The sequence below is a fragment of the Dermacentor variabilis genome, chromosome 1 (assembly GCF_050947875.1).
Source record: "Dermacentor variabilis isolate Ectoservices chromosome 1, ASM5094787v1, whole genome shotgun sequence".
NCBI lineage: Eukaryota > Metazoa > Arthropoda > Arachnida > Ixodida > Ixodidae > Dermacentor > Dermacentor variabilis.
Window position 1 is genome coordinate 216,257,169 of NC_134568.1, and position 16,677 is coordinate 216,273,845.

The 16,677-nt window shown below is 42.3% G+C and overlaps 1 protein-coding gene across 3 annotated transcripts in view; it reads left to right on the plus strand.

Annotated features, from left to right (window-relative positions):
- Positions 1 to 16,677, plus strand: part of kcc (solute carrier family 12 member kcc) — a 449,856-nt gene that overhangs the window by 402,340 nt on the left and 30,839 nt on the right. For all 3 annotated transcript variants that reach the window (XM_075668661.1, XM_075668651.1, XM_075668642.1), the window contains 6 exons: positions 1,173 to 1,366; positions 4,299 to 4,378; positions 5,951 to 6,039; positions 10,332 to 10,438; positions 10,660 to 10,776; positions 11,906 to 11,995. In XM_075668661.1, coding sequence (XP_075524776.1) covers positions 1,173 to 1,366; positions 4,299 to 4,378; positions 5,951 to 6,039; positions 10,332 to 10,438; positions 10,660 to 10,776; positions 11,906 to 11,995 — 677 coding nt within the window. The remainder of the gene's footprint in view (positions 1 to 1,172; positions 1,367 to 4,298; positions 4,379 to 5,950; positions 6,040 to 10,331; positions 10,439 to 10,659; positions 10,777 to 11,905; positions 11,996 to 16,677) is intronic.

Below are 16,677 nucleotides of genomic sequence, written 5' to 3' on the forward strand. Positions count from 1 at the left end.
ATGCGGCTTGTGTGTTGACCGTCGTGAGGGCGCTCACAGACAAGTGTGGCCTCACGGAGAAACTAGCTGGCAGCCTTTTTGAGTTTGAGGATGCCGTCGTCACTGCAAAGGCTGCCATGGTGGCAAATGAAAATCACCTATTTTTTGCTGCCTGCTCACAAATAAAACTTGTCTGCATGTGTGTTTCAGTAAAAATTAACATGTTTTCTTGGGCCGGTAAGTCTGTAGCCGCTCATATACCATTGTCAGTCAATTAGTACATAGCTTAGTGTATACCTGATCCACGTTCCCTGCCAGCTATGTATTAACGAAGTTTTACTGTTATATGAATCTATTCAATGAGCTGGCTTACTCAAAGAGGCAGACATCACTTATGCTGGAAATGACAATACATATTTGACCATTTAACGAAATATCACTTATCAACATTTTAACTAATTACTTTGACACACGTATTACGATACACAAATTGAAGCCAGTGATTTCACAAGGCACATCCAATTGGAACGAATTTTCAAACAAGAACCAGTTATGAGTAAGTGCTGTCAAACTTGCTGTAAGAATGCGCTGTTGTTCTACCTACTTTAGGAACAAAACACCCTTTTATGCACTGATGCTCAAAAATTACTGGAGCAACAATGCATTCAGTTGCAAACTTCGGGAAGGCATATCTCAAAACTGGTGTCATCCTAGGAATTTGTTCCGTGTGGATATGACTTTCCAAGGCACTGGCTGCAGTTTTGAACTTGCAATATGTGCCGTAAAGTAATTTGTTTAAAATTTAATTAGCAAAGCATCGTTAATTATTCAAATATTCTTTTTGATTTCTCTTGTAAATAGTGTCCGCTTCTAAGAGTAATCTAGCTCAAGAAGTATGATTGTGGTAAATGTCATGGGTGATGTTAAAAAAAATTTTTTAACGATAAAAAACAATGCCACACATTATTTTATCGTAACCTTCACTCTGAACATTGCACATATTTCAGCACAATATAACAGCACCTTTTTTATATTAACAGCTCAATTCCATTGCTTCTGTCAATATCTTCTCTATGCTGAAAAACTTGATGCGTGCTGTAGTGGTCTTGCAATATGATTAGAGCAATTTGGACTGTAGGAGGTGACTTTATACCTTAAGTTTTGCAAGTGTACGCTCTACACCACCCATGCAGAGCTGAGAAAGAATGGGGAGATGGTCTACGTGGTCTAGCCCTGAGTGCTGCCCGCTACAGTCTGCTACGCTTAGAAGAAGGACCACCCCATACTAAGAACTGGAGACCCCAAGTGCTTGTCCTGTGCAAACTCAACCAAGACTACATGCCGAAATATCGCAAGCTTATCACCTTTGCCTCACAACTCAAGGCTGGTGCGTTCTGGTCTGCCTGTCATACTTTTAAATATAATTTCTAAATCATGTTCACTCAGTGTACTTTAATTGCTGTGAAGGCAACATATTTTTTTGGGGGTGTCACCATTAACTGAGATTTCACTGTGCTTGTGCTTGAAAAGTAAGAGACTCATTCAAATTTACTTGCTTAGTGCATGTTTGTATTTCCCCAATGTAATTAGATTTTTCTCACACCAAGTCCTTCAATTGCTATAACTGCATGTTTAACATGTTAATATATAATTTCAATATGTACATTCAAGCCAAGCTATAACTAACCTCACTCATGCAAAATATGTTTTCGATATGTGAGAATTCATGTCAAGTCTGCTGCCCAAGGAAGCGATGAAAGAAGAGATGAAGCTGCTGTATTAGCTTGCAATGCTTGTACAGGGTGGTCCTTTATGAAAGGAAACACGCGAGCACGTAGCCTGTGCTCTGCGGAGGCTGCTAAGAGTGACACCAACAGGCAACAAGGGGAAGCATGTCTGCTTGTAGCGCCATCTACTGGCAGCCAGAATAAGCAGACACGGCTGATAGGCATGTAGCTGTGGACTGCCGCCCACGCCAGGTGGATGTGCAACAGGCAGGGCCTGCAACACAGCGTCTGCTGCTAGCAAACCGCACTAGGTATGCTAGCACATTGGAAACGTGGAAGGACCAACATATGCCCGCTAGTTAATAGGCACTCCCAGGGTATTTTAATGCGTAAGCATTCTTCGGCGAGCACCGCAGCAAGATCTGTCCGCCACGCGAAAAGTGTAATGCCTTGTATCAGCACAAAAATGCGTAATGTGCGAAGTTACAACATTTAATCATTATAATAGTGTAAATGTAGATGATTGGTAGCTTTATCAGCGATGAGGAACAATTGAAAAAAAGATTGATTAGAGAGTATAACCATACAGATACATTGGGTCCACAGAAAATCCATGGGGAAGCCTATATAGTAAGGGTGGGTCAACTTGAAATTTGTGTGTAGGCTAACATAAATTTGGGAGTGGGCCAATTTAAATTTGGAGGTGGACCACCTTGAAATTTGGGGGTGGGAGAACTTGAAATTTGAGGGTGGGCCAAGTTAAAATTTGGTAGTGGGCCAAGTTGAAATTTGAGGTTGGGCCAACTTGAAATACGGGAGTGGGCCAACTTGAAATCTGGGTGTAGGCCAACATAAATTTTGGGGTGGGCCAATTTAAATTTCTTGGTGGGCCAGCTTAATATTTTGAGGAGGGCCAACTTGAAATTTTGGGAGTCGACCAACTTGAAATTTGGAGAAATTTGGAGGCAGGCCAACTTGAAAATTGAGCGTTGGCCAACTCAAATTTGGTAGTGGGTCAAGTTGAAATTTGGTGGTGGGCCAACTTAAATTTGGGCGTAGACTTATGCACACTTTTACAATTCCAGTAGAGCTTCTGCATACTTTTTAGCAGTACAGAGCCCTGGCTACCCCCTCCCCCCATAGCACGAATAAACGTCACCTGATTCAGAGCAGTTTAGGAGAGAAGTGCACTCAAGTGAAATGTAAGCTTAGGTAAATAAACATAATTATTTTGTTATTTATTATTCAGGCTTAGTTATTTCTATAATGACGACATTTGCTTAATTAGTTAATCAATCTTAGTTAAATTTATGGTGGTGACATTTATATCTGTTATTAATAATTGAGATTACTTAATTGGGTCTAACTAATCTCAAGGTACCCTTAATTCTTGATTAGGCTCATTTGATCTAACCTTAGTAAGTTTTGATTAGTCTAATAATTTAACATAAACTGATTTTAATTAGCCCCAGTATTCCTAATGACCCTCTATTAATTGCTGTTACACTTAAATAATTTTATCGTAAATTATTTTGTTAGTCTTTAGTAACCTTACACTTACACCTCTCACTACTCACTATATATAGCCAAAATCATAAATCTCATTAGTCATATAAGGCATTCTCATATACACCTCCATAGGGCCTCATATATATCTATGCATGCAGTGCATCGTGTCACGCATTACAGACAGAAAAACTGGACGGATGGACGGACGAAGTTCCAAGGGAAGAAGCCCTAGAATGCTTTCGCATTAATGTAGGTACTCCAGAAGTACCTAATAACTACCGGGCGTATATTGACGCTTCCACGTTTCCAGTGCACTTGCATATCCAACACGGTTTGCTAGCAGCAGGCGTTGCGCTGCAGGCCCCGCTCCTTGCCCAACAGTCAAACGAGGAGGGGGGGGGGGAATTCCAGCTAATTCTAGCTGGCGCTTGCCTATCGGTCATGCCTGGTTATTCTGGCCGCCAACAGATGACGCCACAAGCAGACAGGCTTCTCGTTGCTGCCACTTGCTGGCGCTCTAAGCAGCCTCCACAGAGCATGGGCCACGCGGTCGTCGCATTCCCTTTCATAAAGGACCACCCTGTACATGCCTTGCTGAGTTCGCCAGTGTGGTTGGCATTCCACTAGAACAACTGAAAAAAGCATACATATGTAGCGCGGATAAGTTATACATGATCAGCAATGTCCATCAAGCATGAGAAATAAAGCAAAATGAAGCAAGACCAGTTAGCAAAGCTACTTATGTTAACTTTAATGTCGCGTTCATAAATTGCCACCCTGGAAGATTGTGTCCCAGTATGCCGCATGTAGTTAAATAAGCAAAGAATGGAGCCAAAAAACAACAGCATGGTAGCATGTGCCATTATTATGGATGGGTGATGTGGTGTGCGTGCAGTGCATTCATAATGAAAGAGTTTGGGTCTTAGCATGTTTGTTGTGTCTGGGACATGGTGCCATTACCTGCATGCAAATTCTTACTTTGTCTTTGTTCATAATAACCAATCACTTACTGTGACTAGGTCTTTAGAAAGGGTAACTGTATTAGTTTTATTACTTTTTATTAATAAAGCAATAATTCTGCAGGAAAAGGCCTGACACTCGTCTGCTCTGTTTTGGAAGGAGAGTACAGCAAAATGTACAGTGAATGCCAGGCAAGCAAACAGGTATGAATGAGCAGCATTAGTATAATATTCTTTTGATTTTCACACTTTCCAGGTGACAGAAAATTCTGATATGCTTTAGCAGTGAAATTTGTGCATTTTGATTTTATTGGCATCAGACAAAGTCTAGTAAAATTACTGTATTTTTATCTATCTGTAGTAATAAACTATAGGCAGTGTGTATGCTCTCAAAGTATGCATTGTAGAATTAGTTTTTCAGCTAAAGGTTTTATTATTGGGTTTTCTGGGGGCTCTTATTGATATGTCAGTGCACGTGCATTTAATATTATTTTTGTTTAGGTTCATGTCACTCATACTTACAGTACGAAGCATTTCAGTGGTTTACTACTACGAACTTTAATACTAACCAAATTGTCCCAATGCAGCTTGTATCCACATGAGGTCTAGGAAATCCACATTTAGCTCCCATACCCTGTGCTGTTGCTTTCATGGGAACTCAAGCCATATTCACAACTAGAAAGCCCCTATTATGCTTGTTCAGTGCTTCAGTCACCTATATATCGAACTGTACAAAGCAGTTTGGCCACGATTATTAACCCGCACTGCTTGAAAATTAATGCAGGCAAGGTAAGGTAAGGTACAGTAGGCCTCACATTAGGTGCTCTGGTATTAGGAAATCTTACATTTGTGTCACAGCTATATGCACTTCTTTTTATTGTTGCTCATAATGTTGACACAACAAACAATATCTTTAATTGAGCTAGTTGTTCACACATATTGAAAACACTTGATATGCGTGTGACCAACTGTGCGTGGTGTTAACACTGAGATTAACACTGAGAATCACTGCTAAAGCCACGCTGTGAACAATTACTGCATTGCGCGACAGCTTTGCTACAAGAACATGTTACATGCCGTTGTATCCAAGTTACTTGTGCAGATGCCAAGGCTCTCCCAGTCTGCGTCATACACACTGGAGGAAGTGCTCACAATGATGGTGACACACTGATGGCAAAACGACAATAACACAATATTTACAGCATGACCATGTACGGTAGTGTAATGGAAAGGATTGATGGACGAAAAGACAGCCAGACACAATGAACTTAGTTTTTAGGTACAAACTGCTATCATAGTAAAAGGAAGCAAAGATTTTTCACCAACAATCATGCACTAAAAATTTCATCTCATTACCTCCTTTTTACATTTAATAACTACACTTCAAAATCATGACTTCATGCCCCTTCCTAGCTAGTTTTGTCTCCTCTCACACTTATCATATGAGCTTTCAGGTTGCCACTATAGTGAGCAGAAAAGACATGAGCTAAGCATAGACAGCTGGGCTAGTTGTTTGTGAATAGCATTATGAAACATCGTTCCAGCGCACAAATAGACATGGACAAGTAGAGAAAGACAACAAGAATGCCGGCATTCTTGTTCTCGTTCTCTGCTCGTCCGTGTCTTATTTGTGCGTTGAAACGATGTTTCATAATCACTTACATGAGCACTGAAATGCTCAGCAGATTTTGTCAATTATGTAAATAAGTTGTAATGATACTGATTATATAGGATATTGTAGTGACTGTCCCATGTGTGTTTTGTTTTTTTGTGCAGAGCTTGAAGAAAGTACTTGAAGAAGAGAGAGTGAAGGGCTTTGCGGATGTTGTTTCTGGAGGAAATACCATTGATGCCATCTGCCATATGTGTGTTATGCCCTTTTCATTATTACATGTCATTCTAGCTTTTGTACATAAAAAAAATCTGCTTTCTCTGAATCTTCATGCTACTTTCAGGTTGATGACAACTTTCCTTTTTCTGTAAAGGATAATTTAGTGACTTGTGTATAATACAATCAACAAATGAAGTTTTGTATTAGTCTGCAGAAGTGCCATTTGTCTATTTTCAAATACAGTAGAACCTCATTGATATGTTCCCGTTATGTACGTTTTCCCGGCGTGAACATTTGTAATCGAGAACACGAAAAATGACCCAATAGAGTTAAGCTTATTTTTTACCGCTTCATACGTTCCTGAAACACAAAATTTTTCGGCACCAATGCTCAGCACGTCGCCAAACGGCGATCGTATGATACATTTTTTGGCCACTAGATACCATGTAAACAAGAAAATGCGCGAGGCGCCCGATCGAGAACAGTATGTTATAGGTGCCTGCCGTGGCAGCTTCACCACAATATTCGCTCTCCTGTCTCACATGAAAACGCCAGCGCACACTCAGTTTCCCATTTCGGTCCCAGCAAATCTTCTCTGGGGTCGTCGCACGTGGCATTCACAGCTGTCACTGCCAATCCTATTGCGATAAGCATCTTCGCGTATCTGTTTCACAACGCATGGTGCCGTTGGAACAACAGCGCACACTTTTAATAGGTGATAACCGAAACATGAATGCCGTTCCCTGCTGCAGACTGCGATCATATACATTTTCCAGTTGCTTGATCCCATGTAAACAAGAAAAGACGCGAGGTGCGCATGATCGAGAACAGTTATATATATATATATAGCTGCCCATTTCACATGAAAACGCGGCGCACACAGTTTCTTATTTCGGTACCAGCAAATCTCTGGCCAGGTCATCACACGCCGCATTCACAGTTATCGCCGCCAAACCTATTGCAATAACTGTCTTCACATATCCGTTTTATATTGCGTGGTGCATAATGCGTTGTGCCATTGGTAGTGTACTGCACATGGTTAGTAGGCAATAATCCAAACGCGCCGTCATTCCCTGCTGCAGGCGGGGGCATAACGTTTCGCTTCGGGGGCATCCGGCGTCGCCCACCAGCTCGATTTTGTTTGGTTTCCTGTCACCCTCTTAAAACACCGCGCAATAGGAAAACAATAAAATGCATGTCCGGCCGCCGGAGCGCCACCAGCTCAACACGCGACGGCATCTCGTGCCACAATAATCCTCGCAACGCTTCGTATTACATAGATGTCGACAATAGTTGAGTCTGCCAAACTCTTTTTGTCAAAAAGTACGTTTTTTTCACGTTTTTTTTCCTAAACATATGAGCGAGGTCCTGCTGTATGTCTAGTATCTTAAAGGTACCTTTGGGCAGAGTGCTACTTTTTTGATATTATGCTACCTATAACTCATACCTGTCTGTTATGATGTTTCCAAAAACATCATTCCAATGGTGTCCTTACTAATTTTCATTTTTCTTATCCATCTGACAGTTCTATATGAAGAAAAAAAAAGATTTCGCAGTCACAAACTGCTCATTCTGTATATTTAAAAGGTTCCGGATAAATAAAGTATAGAAGCTGTAGTCTCCCATTTGAATCAGCTTGCTTCACAAGCTGGTCACCACTAGCTATAGTTATCCTCGCATGTGCAAAATCTTAAAAAATACACTACAGTGGAACCCACTTATAACGATACCGGTTTTAACAATGTACCGGTTATAACAATCAGAAGCTACTGCACCGTCGACTTTTGTATCTTTTCCATGGTGAAATAACCTGCTTACTACAATGCCCTGAAACTGCATTATCGGTTATAACGAAGTCTGGCTGCTGGATGTCCGAGCCGAAAGGTAGTGAAATGCGAAATCCTTGAAAAGAAAAAAAAGAAAATGAGAAATTCGAGCCGCTGCACGATGGGCTGCTGTTCCAAGAGCCGCCGCGCGCTCATTTTTTTAGCCATCTTTGCGTGGTTCTTTCCCGTCGCCCTTCCACCCCTCCGAACATGAATGCACTGTGCCCATATCTCTATGCCGTCCCACCCTCTGAAACACAAATGGGACTGCGCCAACTGTGCCGCAACCAGGTTGCTCACATGTTGCTCACTGGCTCCTCATTCAGTGCAGTTCTGCGAACAGCTTAATCGCTCACGTTTGTTTTTGTTGGTTGTGTTGAAGTCGTTCCTGGCCACGCAGTTTCACAACTTTGCTTGACTCGCCACCGAAACGGAACATGGCTGATCCGCCCGCTGATCATTGGCAATGCAAGCCGTTGCCGGTGAAAAGAAAGTGCACGGCTATAGATTTGGAAACTAAGTGCTTCTAACCGATGAGACGATCGTCGCCAACATACTTGCATCGGATAGCGACGATGACGATGGCAGCAATGACACAGTAGGGCAGGCTGCCTCAGCATTGTCCTCACAGGAGGCCCGGCATAATTCAGTCCCTCTGGGGCTTCGTTTTCGCGAGCAACCTTCCGCTGCACTACGTGGAGTGCTCGGATGCCTTGGAGAAGGATGTCAATAAGCTTTGTGTAAAGCATGCATGGCTGACGGACATAAGCTTTTCTTGTGCAAGCCAGTGACAAGTACGTGGTGAGATGCTTGTGGCGATCTCTCCTCAGCGTTTCTTCTGGATTTCTCAAGCTGACAGGCTGCCGCGGCAGCCTTCAAGCAATTTTTAAGAGGCCCTTTTTGGGGCCACCAAAGTGATGCTTCGGCAGTACTCGCATATCACTTGCCACTCGTGACACCTCTTTGCAGTTGCACTTGCAGCGCCATTCTTCAACGCCGATAGCCGCGGCTTGTTACATGCAATTGGAGCGCCCAGGAAGCAATTAAACAAGTGAACACAATCAGCAGCCGGGTGGAGGAAGGTGGTGGGGAGGGGCACTGGCCTCCCTGCCTCTATAGTTTTCTCATATCAGCTCTGCCATCCGCCTATTTTGATTTTTTCATGCAACCTGGTTATAACAATTATCGGTTATAACAATAGAATTTTCGTAGCACTTGAATGTTATTATAAGTGGGTTCGACTGTACTTGGCGTGTGTTGCTGTTAATTGAGTAAACAAAAGCTATCTGACATGCTGTTGAATTATGTTTCCAATGGTTCAAGTACAGTTGACTTCCGTTAATTCCACCTTGACAGGACCAGAGAAATTGATAATGTTACCGGCAGGTTGGATTAAATAATATAGGTAAAAAAAATATCAAAAAGCGCATCACTGCTGGAAGTATTTTGGAAGTTTGGAAGTACTTACCCAACTCTAACACATCCCTGAATCCAACGCACGCCCAGTTCTTGTAGGTTCTTTGTAGGCAATAATGTTAACACAAATCTAACGCACACCCTATTAAAAAGCTATGTAGTATTCTTCCATTTCTGGCAATCGGAAATCATTTCGCTAGTTTGTCGTGCAATACATGCAAGTCTCTAGAGTGCCAAAACACATGTTGCTGCTAGCTTAGCATGAGAAAATAACTTATCCCTTGAATGAGCTTTCATAGTTACAACCTTGAGACTGTGCATTGTCATGCCATCCTACACGAAAGCGTGTTCTACTGCCAATTGTGATGACTATTGCAAAGGTAGCGCTGTGAGGGTAGGCTTTGATAGCGCCGAAAATGCAGTTTCGGTTTCATATCCAACTGAAAACACGCATGTTAGAATCAGGTAAATGCACATAATTGATTGTGAGCAAGCAATTTCGCTTCAAAATCTGTCGAATGCAGCCCAGAAATTGGCATTTTCAGCCTGAGATGACAGAGTCTTCAGTGCATTTACTGTCCACTGGTGCTGCAAAGACAGACGCTGAAGCCATTGAGGCATTGGTTGGGGTCACCGATGAGGTCAGACACATGCTTGCTGACTGTCAAGTTCGAATTATCCAGCGAGGACCAATTTCAGGATTGAAATGTAAAAAATTTTGGCCCACAGAAATGTATGGGCGCCGGCCAGGCTGTTGCTTGCAATTGAATTACCCAAAAGATTGAACTGGAGTCAAATTAACAAAAGTCTGCTGTATAGAATTTTTTTTTTATATCTGTGACCAAAAAAGGAGTCAACTTACAGAAACGTAAAGTTTAGAATAAGTTATCAGAGAGGCTTGACACTATTTCAAACATGTACCACTTACAAAGGTGTCTCATTGGTTTCAAGCGTAAGTTACTGCATACATGTCCCAATTATTTATGTAATATTTATTTTTAGCATATAGTGCATGGGTGTTACCTTCCTGTTCTTGCAGTTGACATGTTTATTTTTATTTTCCACATGCATTTCATTATCCCAGCATCCAAACTGCTGGCCTTGGTGGACTCAAACACAACACTGTTATCCTTGGCTGGCCGTATGGTTGGAGGCAGTCTCCCGATGAGCGCTCATGGAAGGTTTTCATTGGTGAGCTGATTTCTTGCATTCTGTTTTGTGTGCTGCTTTGACAATCAGTGCACAAATCTTGCTTGTGGAGCAGGTGTAGAGTTTATATACCATTTCTTTTACTTGATTTTTTGTCAAGAAAGTGACAGTGACTTTAAAGCCTTGTTCAGGAGTTCTGTTTGCCTCAAAAAACGAATAAAAACGAAGTTTCTTGACTACTCTTATGCTTTCATTTGTGACAGAAACTATTCGAAATGTTTCGGCTAGCAAGAATGCTCTCCTTGTGCCAAAGAACATCAACCAGTTTCCAGATAACACCGAGAAGCTCCATGGAACGATTGACGTGTGGTGGATTGTTCGTATCCTTTATATGAGCAGCTGCCATGGAAACCTATGACCTCTGTCAGTTTTTATGATGGGGATGTTTGCTCATTACTGACCTTTAGTTTTCTGTGCTTGGGCAGTGCTTAGACAAATGAACAGTGTAGCATTGTGTGTGCCTTATGCAGTAAGTAGGGGTGTGCGATTTTTGAGATTGAATCGAATAGTGCCAAAAGCAAATCCATTCAAATAGTTTTTGGATAATGAACAGTCTTTTCACAACTAATGTAAAACAATATTGACATCCCAATATTGGCTACATTAACAAGTTTCTTTCATTACACTGCACATCATGAGGTACACTTTATCAAAAGCTCGAATGGAGCATCATAAACAAATAATCAAGTTCCTTCAGAGCATTTGCGTGCGTGAATTTTCTTACTGAAGTTTTAAAAGGCGGCCTTATGAGCCCTTTAGCATCTGTGCATACCTTCAAGACTAGAAAATAAGTGAACGTTGACTGCAGCAATGGTAGAGCTAGAAAAGCGCTATTCTCTAGTTACGATTGTCGCTGAGGATGGTGCCACCATTATAGTATCAATGTCGAAATCTAGCTCATTCAGAGGGAGTCCCATTAGAACACACAGTTGCAGCATTGATAAATAGTATCAAACAGTACGCATGGCTGAATATCATGCCCGAGCGAAATTTAGTGCAAATGATTCTGATTTAGCTGGGAAAGTCTGGCTGCCAGAGCGATGCAGCATGTTCACGTAACCTCCTGTTCCTTATGTCCACTGTGGTAGAGGTGAAATTTGCTTCATTTAATTATGCTTCAGTTTCATGACTGATCATTCACAGCTGGCAATGTGAAGTACTCAAAGACTATTAGAAAAATATTCACATTTGCAAATAGTGACTATTTCATTTGAGAGCCAAATCGAATAGGATAATATTCCATTTATGATTTGAAATTCTAAGAGTGCATGAAATAAGAGTGCATGAAAAAAAGAAGAGTGTTTTGATTTGACTTTAATTTAGCTTGAGATCACTTGCTTACTTTCAGAGCACTGGAAGACAACCTTCTAAATAAATGTAATAAATCTCTTTCACTGCTGAATGCTGTTATCAATTATAGTCATGAATTATTCCTTAGTTACACCTTAGATGATGGTGGCCTGCTCATGCTCTTGCCATTCCTGCTGAAGCAGCACAAGGTTTGGAAGAACTGCAAGCTGAGGATCTTCACTGTTGCTCGTATCCTTTACTGCTGGTTTGGTTTCTGTCAATTGCTGTGTTGTGAGGAACAATCCATAGAGTCAGGTCTGCTTATGCTTTGTCTCACCAATGGACAGCATTCTTTCATAATGTAATACTCTAGAATCTTAATTCTGTGGGCTTCTCAGTATCTGTCCCAAGAAAGTTTACTTGAAATAACTCATTTTTAAGCAAATCAGTAATGCAATATATATTTTTTTCAGTGTGGACCAGGAAATTGTGGTTTTGAGATTGTTTAGAGTAAATAGTTCATGTATTAAGGGCTCTATTGTAGACCATTTGTTCCAGGGACAATATATGGTCATGGTTGTCTCACTTAAAGTCAGTCACAGTGGACAAAGTTTCGACTAAAAGCTTTATTGCGATAGCAATTATATGGATACTCCAGGCGCATTTCTGCCGTCACCATCGCTGTAATGTTCAGTATAAATTCCAAAGGTGATAACATCATCGCCGCCCGCCGTATGCTGTATGTGCAAGTGAAAGTGTGCAAAGGTGAGCCAACGACAGTGGCTCAATCTCACATTAATAGTTTTTAGCGCAAAGAAATGCACAACATGAGAGAAGGCTCACAGGACACAGCACTTCTAACAACTGATGCTTTATTGGACTTGGTCACAGTATATAAAGCACTGTGCAATAAAAGACGGAAAGGGAGTGTAACGTTACCGCAGCATCACAGATGGCCAAACAGCGTAACAAGTCACAGCAACTGTGACAAGAACAGCATCTCCTTCCCTGACAATGCGACAGATGGGCAGCTCACGCAGTCTTTCTGTTCATTTCAAACGTTTCTACGATTTCTCTTGTCAGTTGATCAGAATGCCTGCCCATCATCTTAAACAAAGGTTTGCAGCCACAGTGCATGCAGTGTGCAGCAAGATGACCAGTTACTGCGAGTTTATCAACATTGTTTGAGTGCTCTCATAAGCGATCGTTGAGACATCTGCGAGTTTTTCCCAAATATTCTTTCCCTCATGACAATGTAATGCAGTAAACTACACCTTCCACACATGGGACAACAAACAGTTTGCGATAATTTGTGTCACAAGCATTGTGTTTCTGCTTGGGATGATTAACTTTCGTGCACAAGCTAGAAAGTTTATGTGGAGCAATAAAAAACAATTTCTGCTCCAGCTCTTCCTGCAGTCTTCTTGAGATTGTGGCCAACTTTATGTAGATACGGCACCGCAACCTTATTTTTACTTCTGCATGGCTGCAAGGCGGCACCAGGACTATTAGTTCTTCTTTTTCTTGAATGCTGCGAGCCACCACAATCAGCAACTGCAAAGGGTAGCCAGCTGCGCAGAGTCACAAAACCTGGTTATCGAAACTTTTTTTCGCAAGATGCTGGCAGGATTTCAGAAGTGCTGATGCATGTGGAAGAAGGGGCTTCTTTCCTCTTGGCTCATAACACCAACATGTATGGGTGCTTAAAACATGAAGGGTGAGGTCTAAGAACCTATTGCTTCCGTCAACAGATTCTTCACATGTTAAGGTGAGAGGTTTTAGGCATTCGTGGAAAACGGAGCAGATTGTCAATGTGGCAACCGCAGCGCAATCACTGTGACATTTTAGAATCACCAAATAGTCATCCACATATCTGAATACTTTTGCAACCGCTGTTGTTCCCAAGCAAGAGCACAAAATCCTGCCATAAGATGCAAGAAAAAGGTCACTTAAAGTTTGGGCAAGGCAAGACCGTATGCAAACGCCTTCTTTCTGTATGAATGTTGAATCACCCCAAGCGGCGAACGTAGGTAACGAATAAAACTTTAAAGGTTCATAAGATGCAAGAAAAAGGTCACTTAAAGTTTGGGCAAGGCAAGACCGTATGCAAACACCTCCTTTCTGTATGAATGTTGAATCACCCCAAGCGGCGAACGTAGATGACGAATAAAACTTTAAAGGTTCCAAGAACTGATTAGCAGTTAGATCGGCTTCATACTGCAATCTCACCACACTGTGGTTGTGAATGGCGTCCTCCACGCATTCAAACAGTTCTTTATGTGGTAAAGAGTAAAATAGATCCTTAAAGGGACCCCGAAACAATTTTGACGATTTTGTAAAAACATACCAAGTCGTTAGAGTAGGTCCTTCTGATCATTAATTGACGCATCGAAGTGCTCCACTTAAAGTGTGTAATTTATTATAAGGTTTTAAAGATGTGCATCGCTGCCGATCGCACCACGTTGCTCGACGGAATTTTCAGCCGCCTGTACCACACATAAGAAAACTGTGTGGTTGTGTGCCCGTCAAAAAAGCAAAACGTGTGACAAAGTTCGACTAATCTTCATCTTATCGCCAACCAGAGGTAGTTTTCGCGAGTGTCCAAAAAAACAACAACAAAGCAACGGAAACGCATGCACGGTCGCATCCTTCCTATGCGCACCCCCGTGAGCACTAAATGAGCGAGAAACGAGCGGTCGCCCTTTGAGCGATCAGTAACGAGATAGCCATCAGTTTTGCAAGCGCAAGAAGCCGAATCCGCCTGCGGAACAAAGCCCAAACTACCACCCACCCTCACACGCGCCAATGCGCGAGCGGTAGTACATAGACGCGCTGGAGCGAACTAGCACTAAAACAAACCATGCAACGAGAAGCGAAAGAGGGAGGCACACGAAAAAAATTCCCTTTATTCCCACATACATAGTGGCAGCACATGAGAAAAGAAAGTTAGGAAATATGCATGCTTTTTAAACATACAGACGGCGCCATAAATATATGGCATCGACCATTTCGGATTTCGTTCGCAGCGCTGTATATTTATGTCATTGACCCTGAAAGGGTTAAGGACTTCCGGCACGCAGCAAGTGCCATCTGCTTGTGTTACAATGTGCTCCGTGTTGATGAGATTTCCATGGTCAGTGTTGGCCTTGATCTTTCTTTTTGCGAGCACCATGGTTCGCCCTTGTTACATTGCGGGCTGCAAACATAGCGACTGCCAATATGTCAAGCTGTGACATTGTGTCCCTCTGCAAGGTAGCGCACGAGTGAAGTGGCTGCACATCAGACTGTTGGTATTCGATCAGCGCCAGGGTTTGCATATTGAGCTGTCATTTTATGCCAGAGGATTACTACCACAATAGTGTTTTGTGTGTCCGGTATTCGGGTAAGTGCAAGTGGACTGGGCCTGGGAATTTCATGGGATGAGTGGAGGAAACATGAGCGGTCTGCACGCTGCAGCCACCTGGTGGTACAGAGCCCAACCACACACAGTAGCAGTAACGAAATGTATTCTTCTTTGCTTCTGGTGTAAATTTTTTGCAGGAGTGTAATCATTAACACATTGTTTTTGTAAATGTTTAAAATGTTTTACACTTGGTTAGAGCAATATTAGCTCTGTGTTTGGCTGGTTAAGCTCTGCGCCAACGGGTGGCTGAACCGTGGAGACCAATCAGGCAGCTCACGTACGTCTACGCTAAAGTTCCTTCTTCAGCTTGAGTTTATGCCTCCACCATTCCGTCGAAATGCCCAGTTCGCCTGTGTTTACCGGAATACCGGACACGTTCGGCGCTGCGACAGAATGCTCGCAACGCATGCTGCTTCGATAGCTCTCGCTTGAGGTCGACTGCCAAGCAGCTGGCGGAGAGTTTGGAGCGGCTTCGCGCGCTCGCTCCTAGAGAACTGGAAGTCGACGACACAACATGCCATCATGACGCAGAGCCAGTGAAGGCGGAGCTTAACCCCAATCACTTGGCAAACGAGTTGAGGAGAAAATGCATGACTAACTTGTAATCGTCCGTAGCTCTCTTAATACAGGAAGTTTCACACAAATGGTGGTGTGAGTGATTAACTTTAGCTGTACCCTACACGTCTGCAAAATTTGTCCAAACAGTTTCAGGGGCCCTTTAATGTGAAGCAAAAAGGCACAGAAGTTCTCATGAGTGTTGTCTTTCAAAAAATTGATTACCTCGTCGGAACTGCTCATCATAAAAAGATCGTTAATAGTCAATATCTTGAGTTTTGACTGCAAGAAACACGCAACAGATTTCTGCCAGCAGCTTTACGCCGAAATAATCACACGGAACAGACAATCCTTATGCGTTTTTGCAGAAAAGAACATTTACACACACAGTCTTTTAGGCTTATTTAGATCATGACAGAGAGCTTCTAGATTAAAGTTTTTAAATATAAGGTCATGGTGCCGTATCTACATAAAGTCAGCCGCAATCTCAAGAAGATTGCAGGAAGAGTTGAAGCAGACATTGTTTTTTGTTTTTTTGCCCCACATAAACTTTCTAGCTTGTGTGCGAAAGTTAAAATCCCAAACAGAAACGCAATGCTTGTGATACAAATCATCGCGAACTGTTTGTTGTCCCATGTGTGGAAGGTGCAGTTTACTGCATTACATTGTCATGCGGGAAATAATATTTGGGGCAAACTGGCAGATGTCTCAAGGACCGCTTACGAGAGCACCCAAACAATGGTGATAAACTGGCAGTAACCGGTCATTATGCTGCATGCTGCATGCGCTGCGGCTGGAAATCTTTGTTCAGGAAGACTAGAGTGATGGGCCGGCATTCTGATCAACTGACAAGAGAAATCGTAGAAGCGTTTGAAATGAACAGAAACAAAGACTGCGTGAGCTGCCCATCTGTCGCATTGTCAGGGAAGGAGATGCTGTTCTTGTCACAGTAGTGGTGGCTTGTTACGCTGCT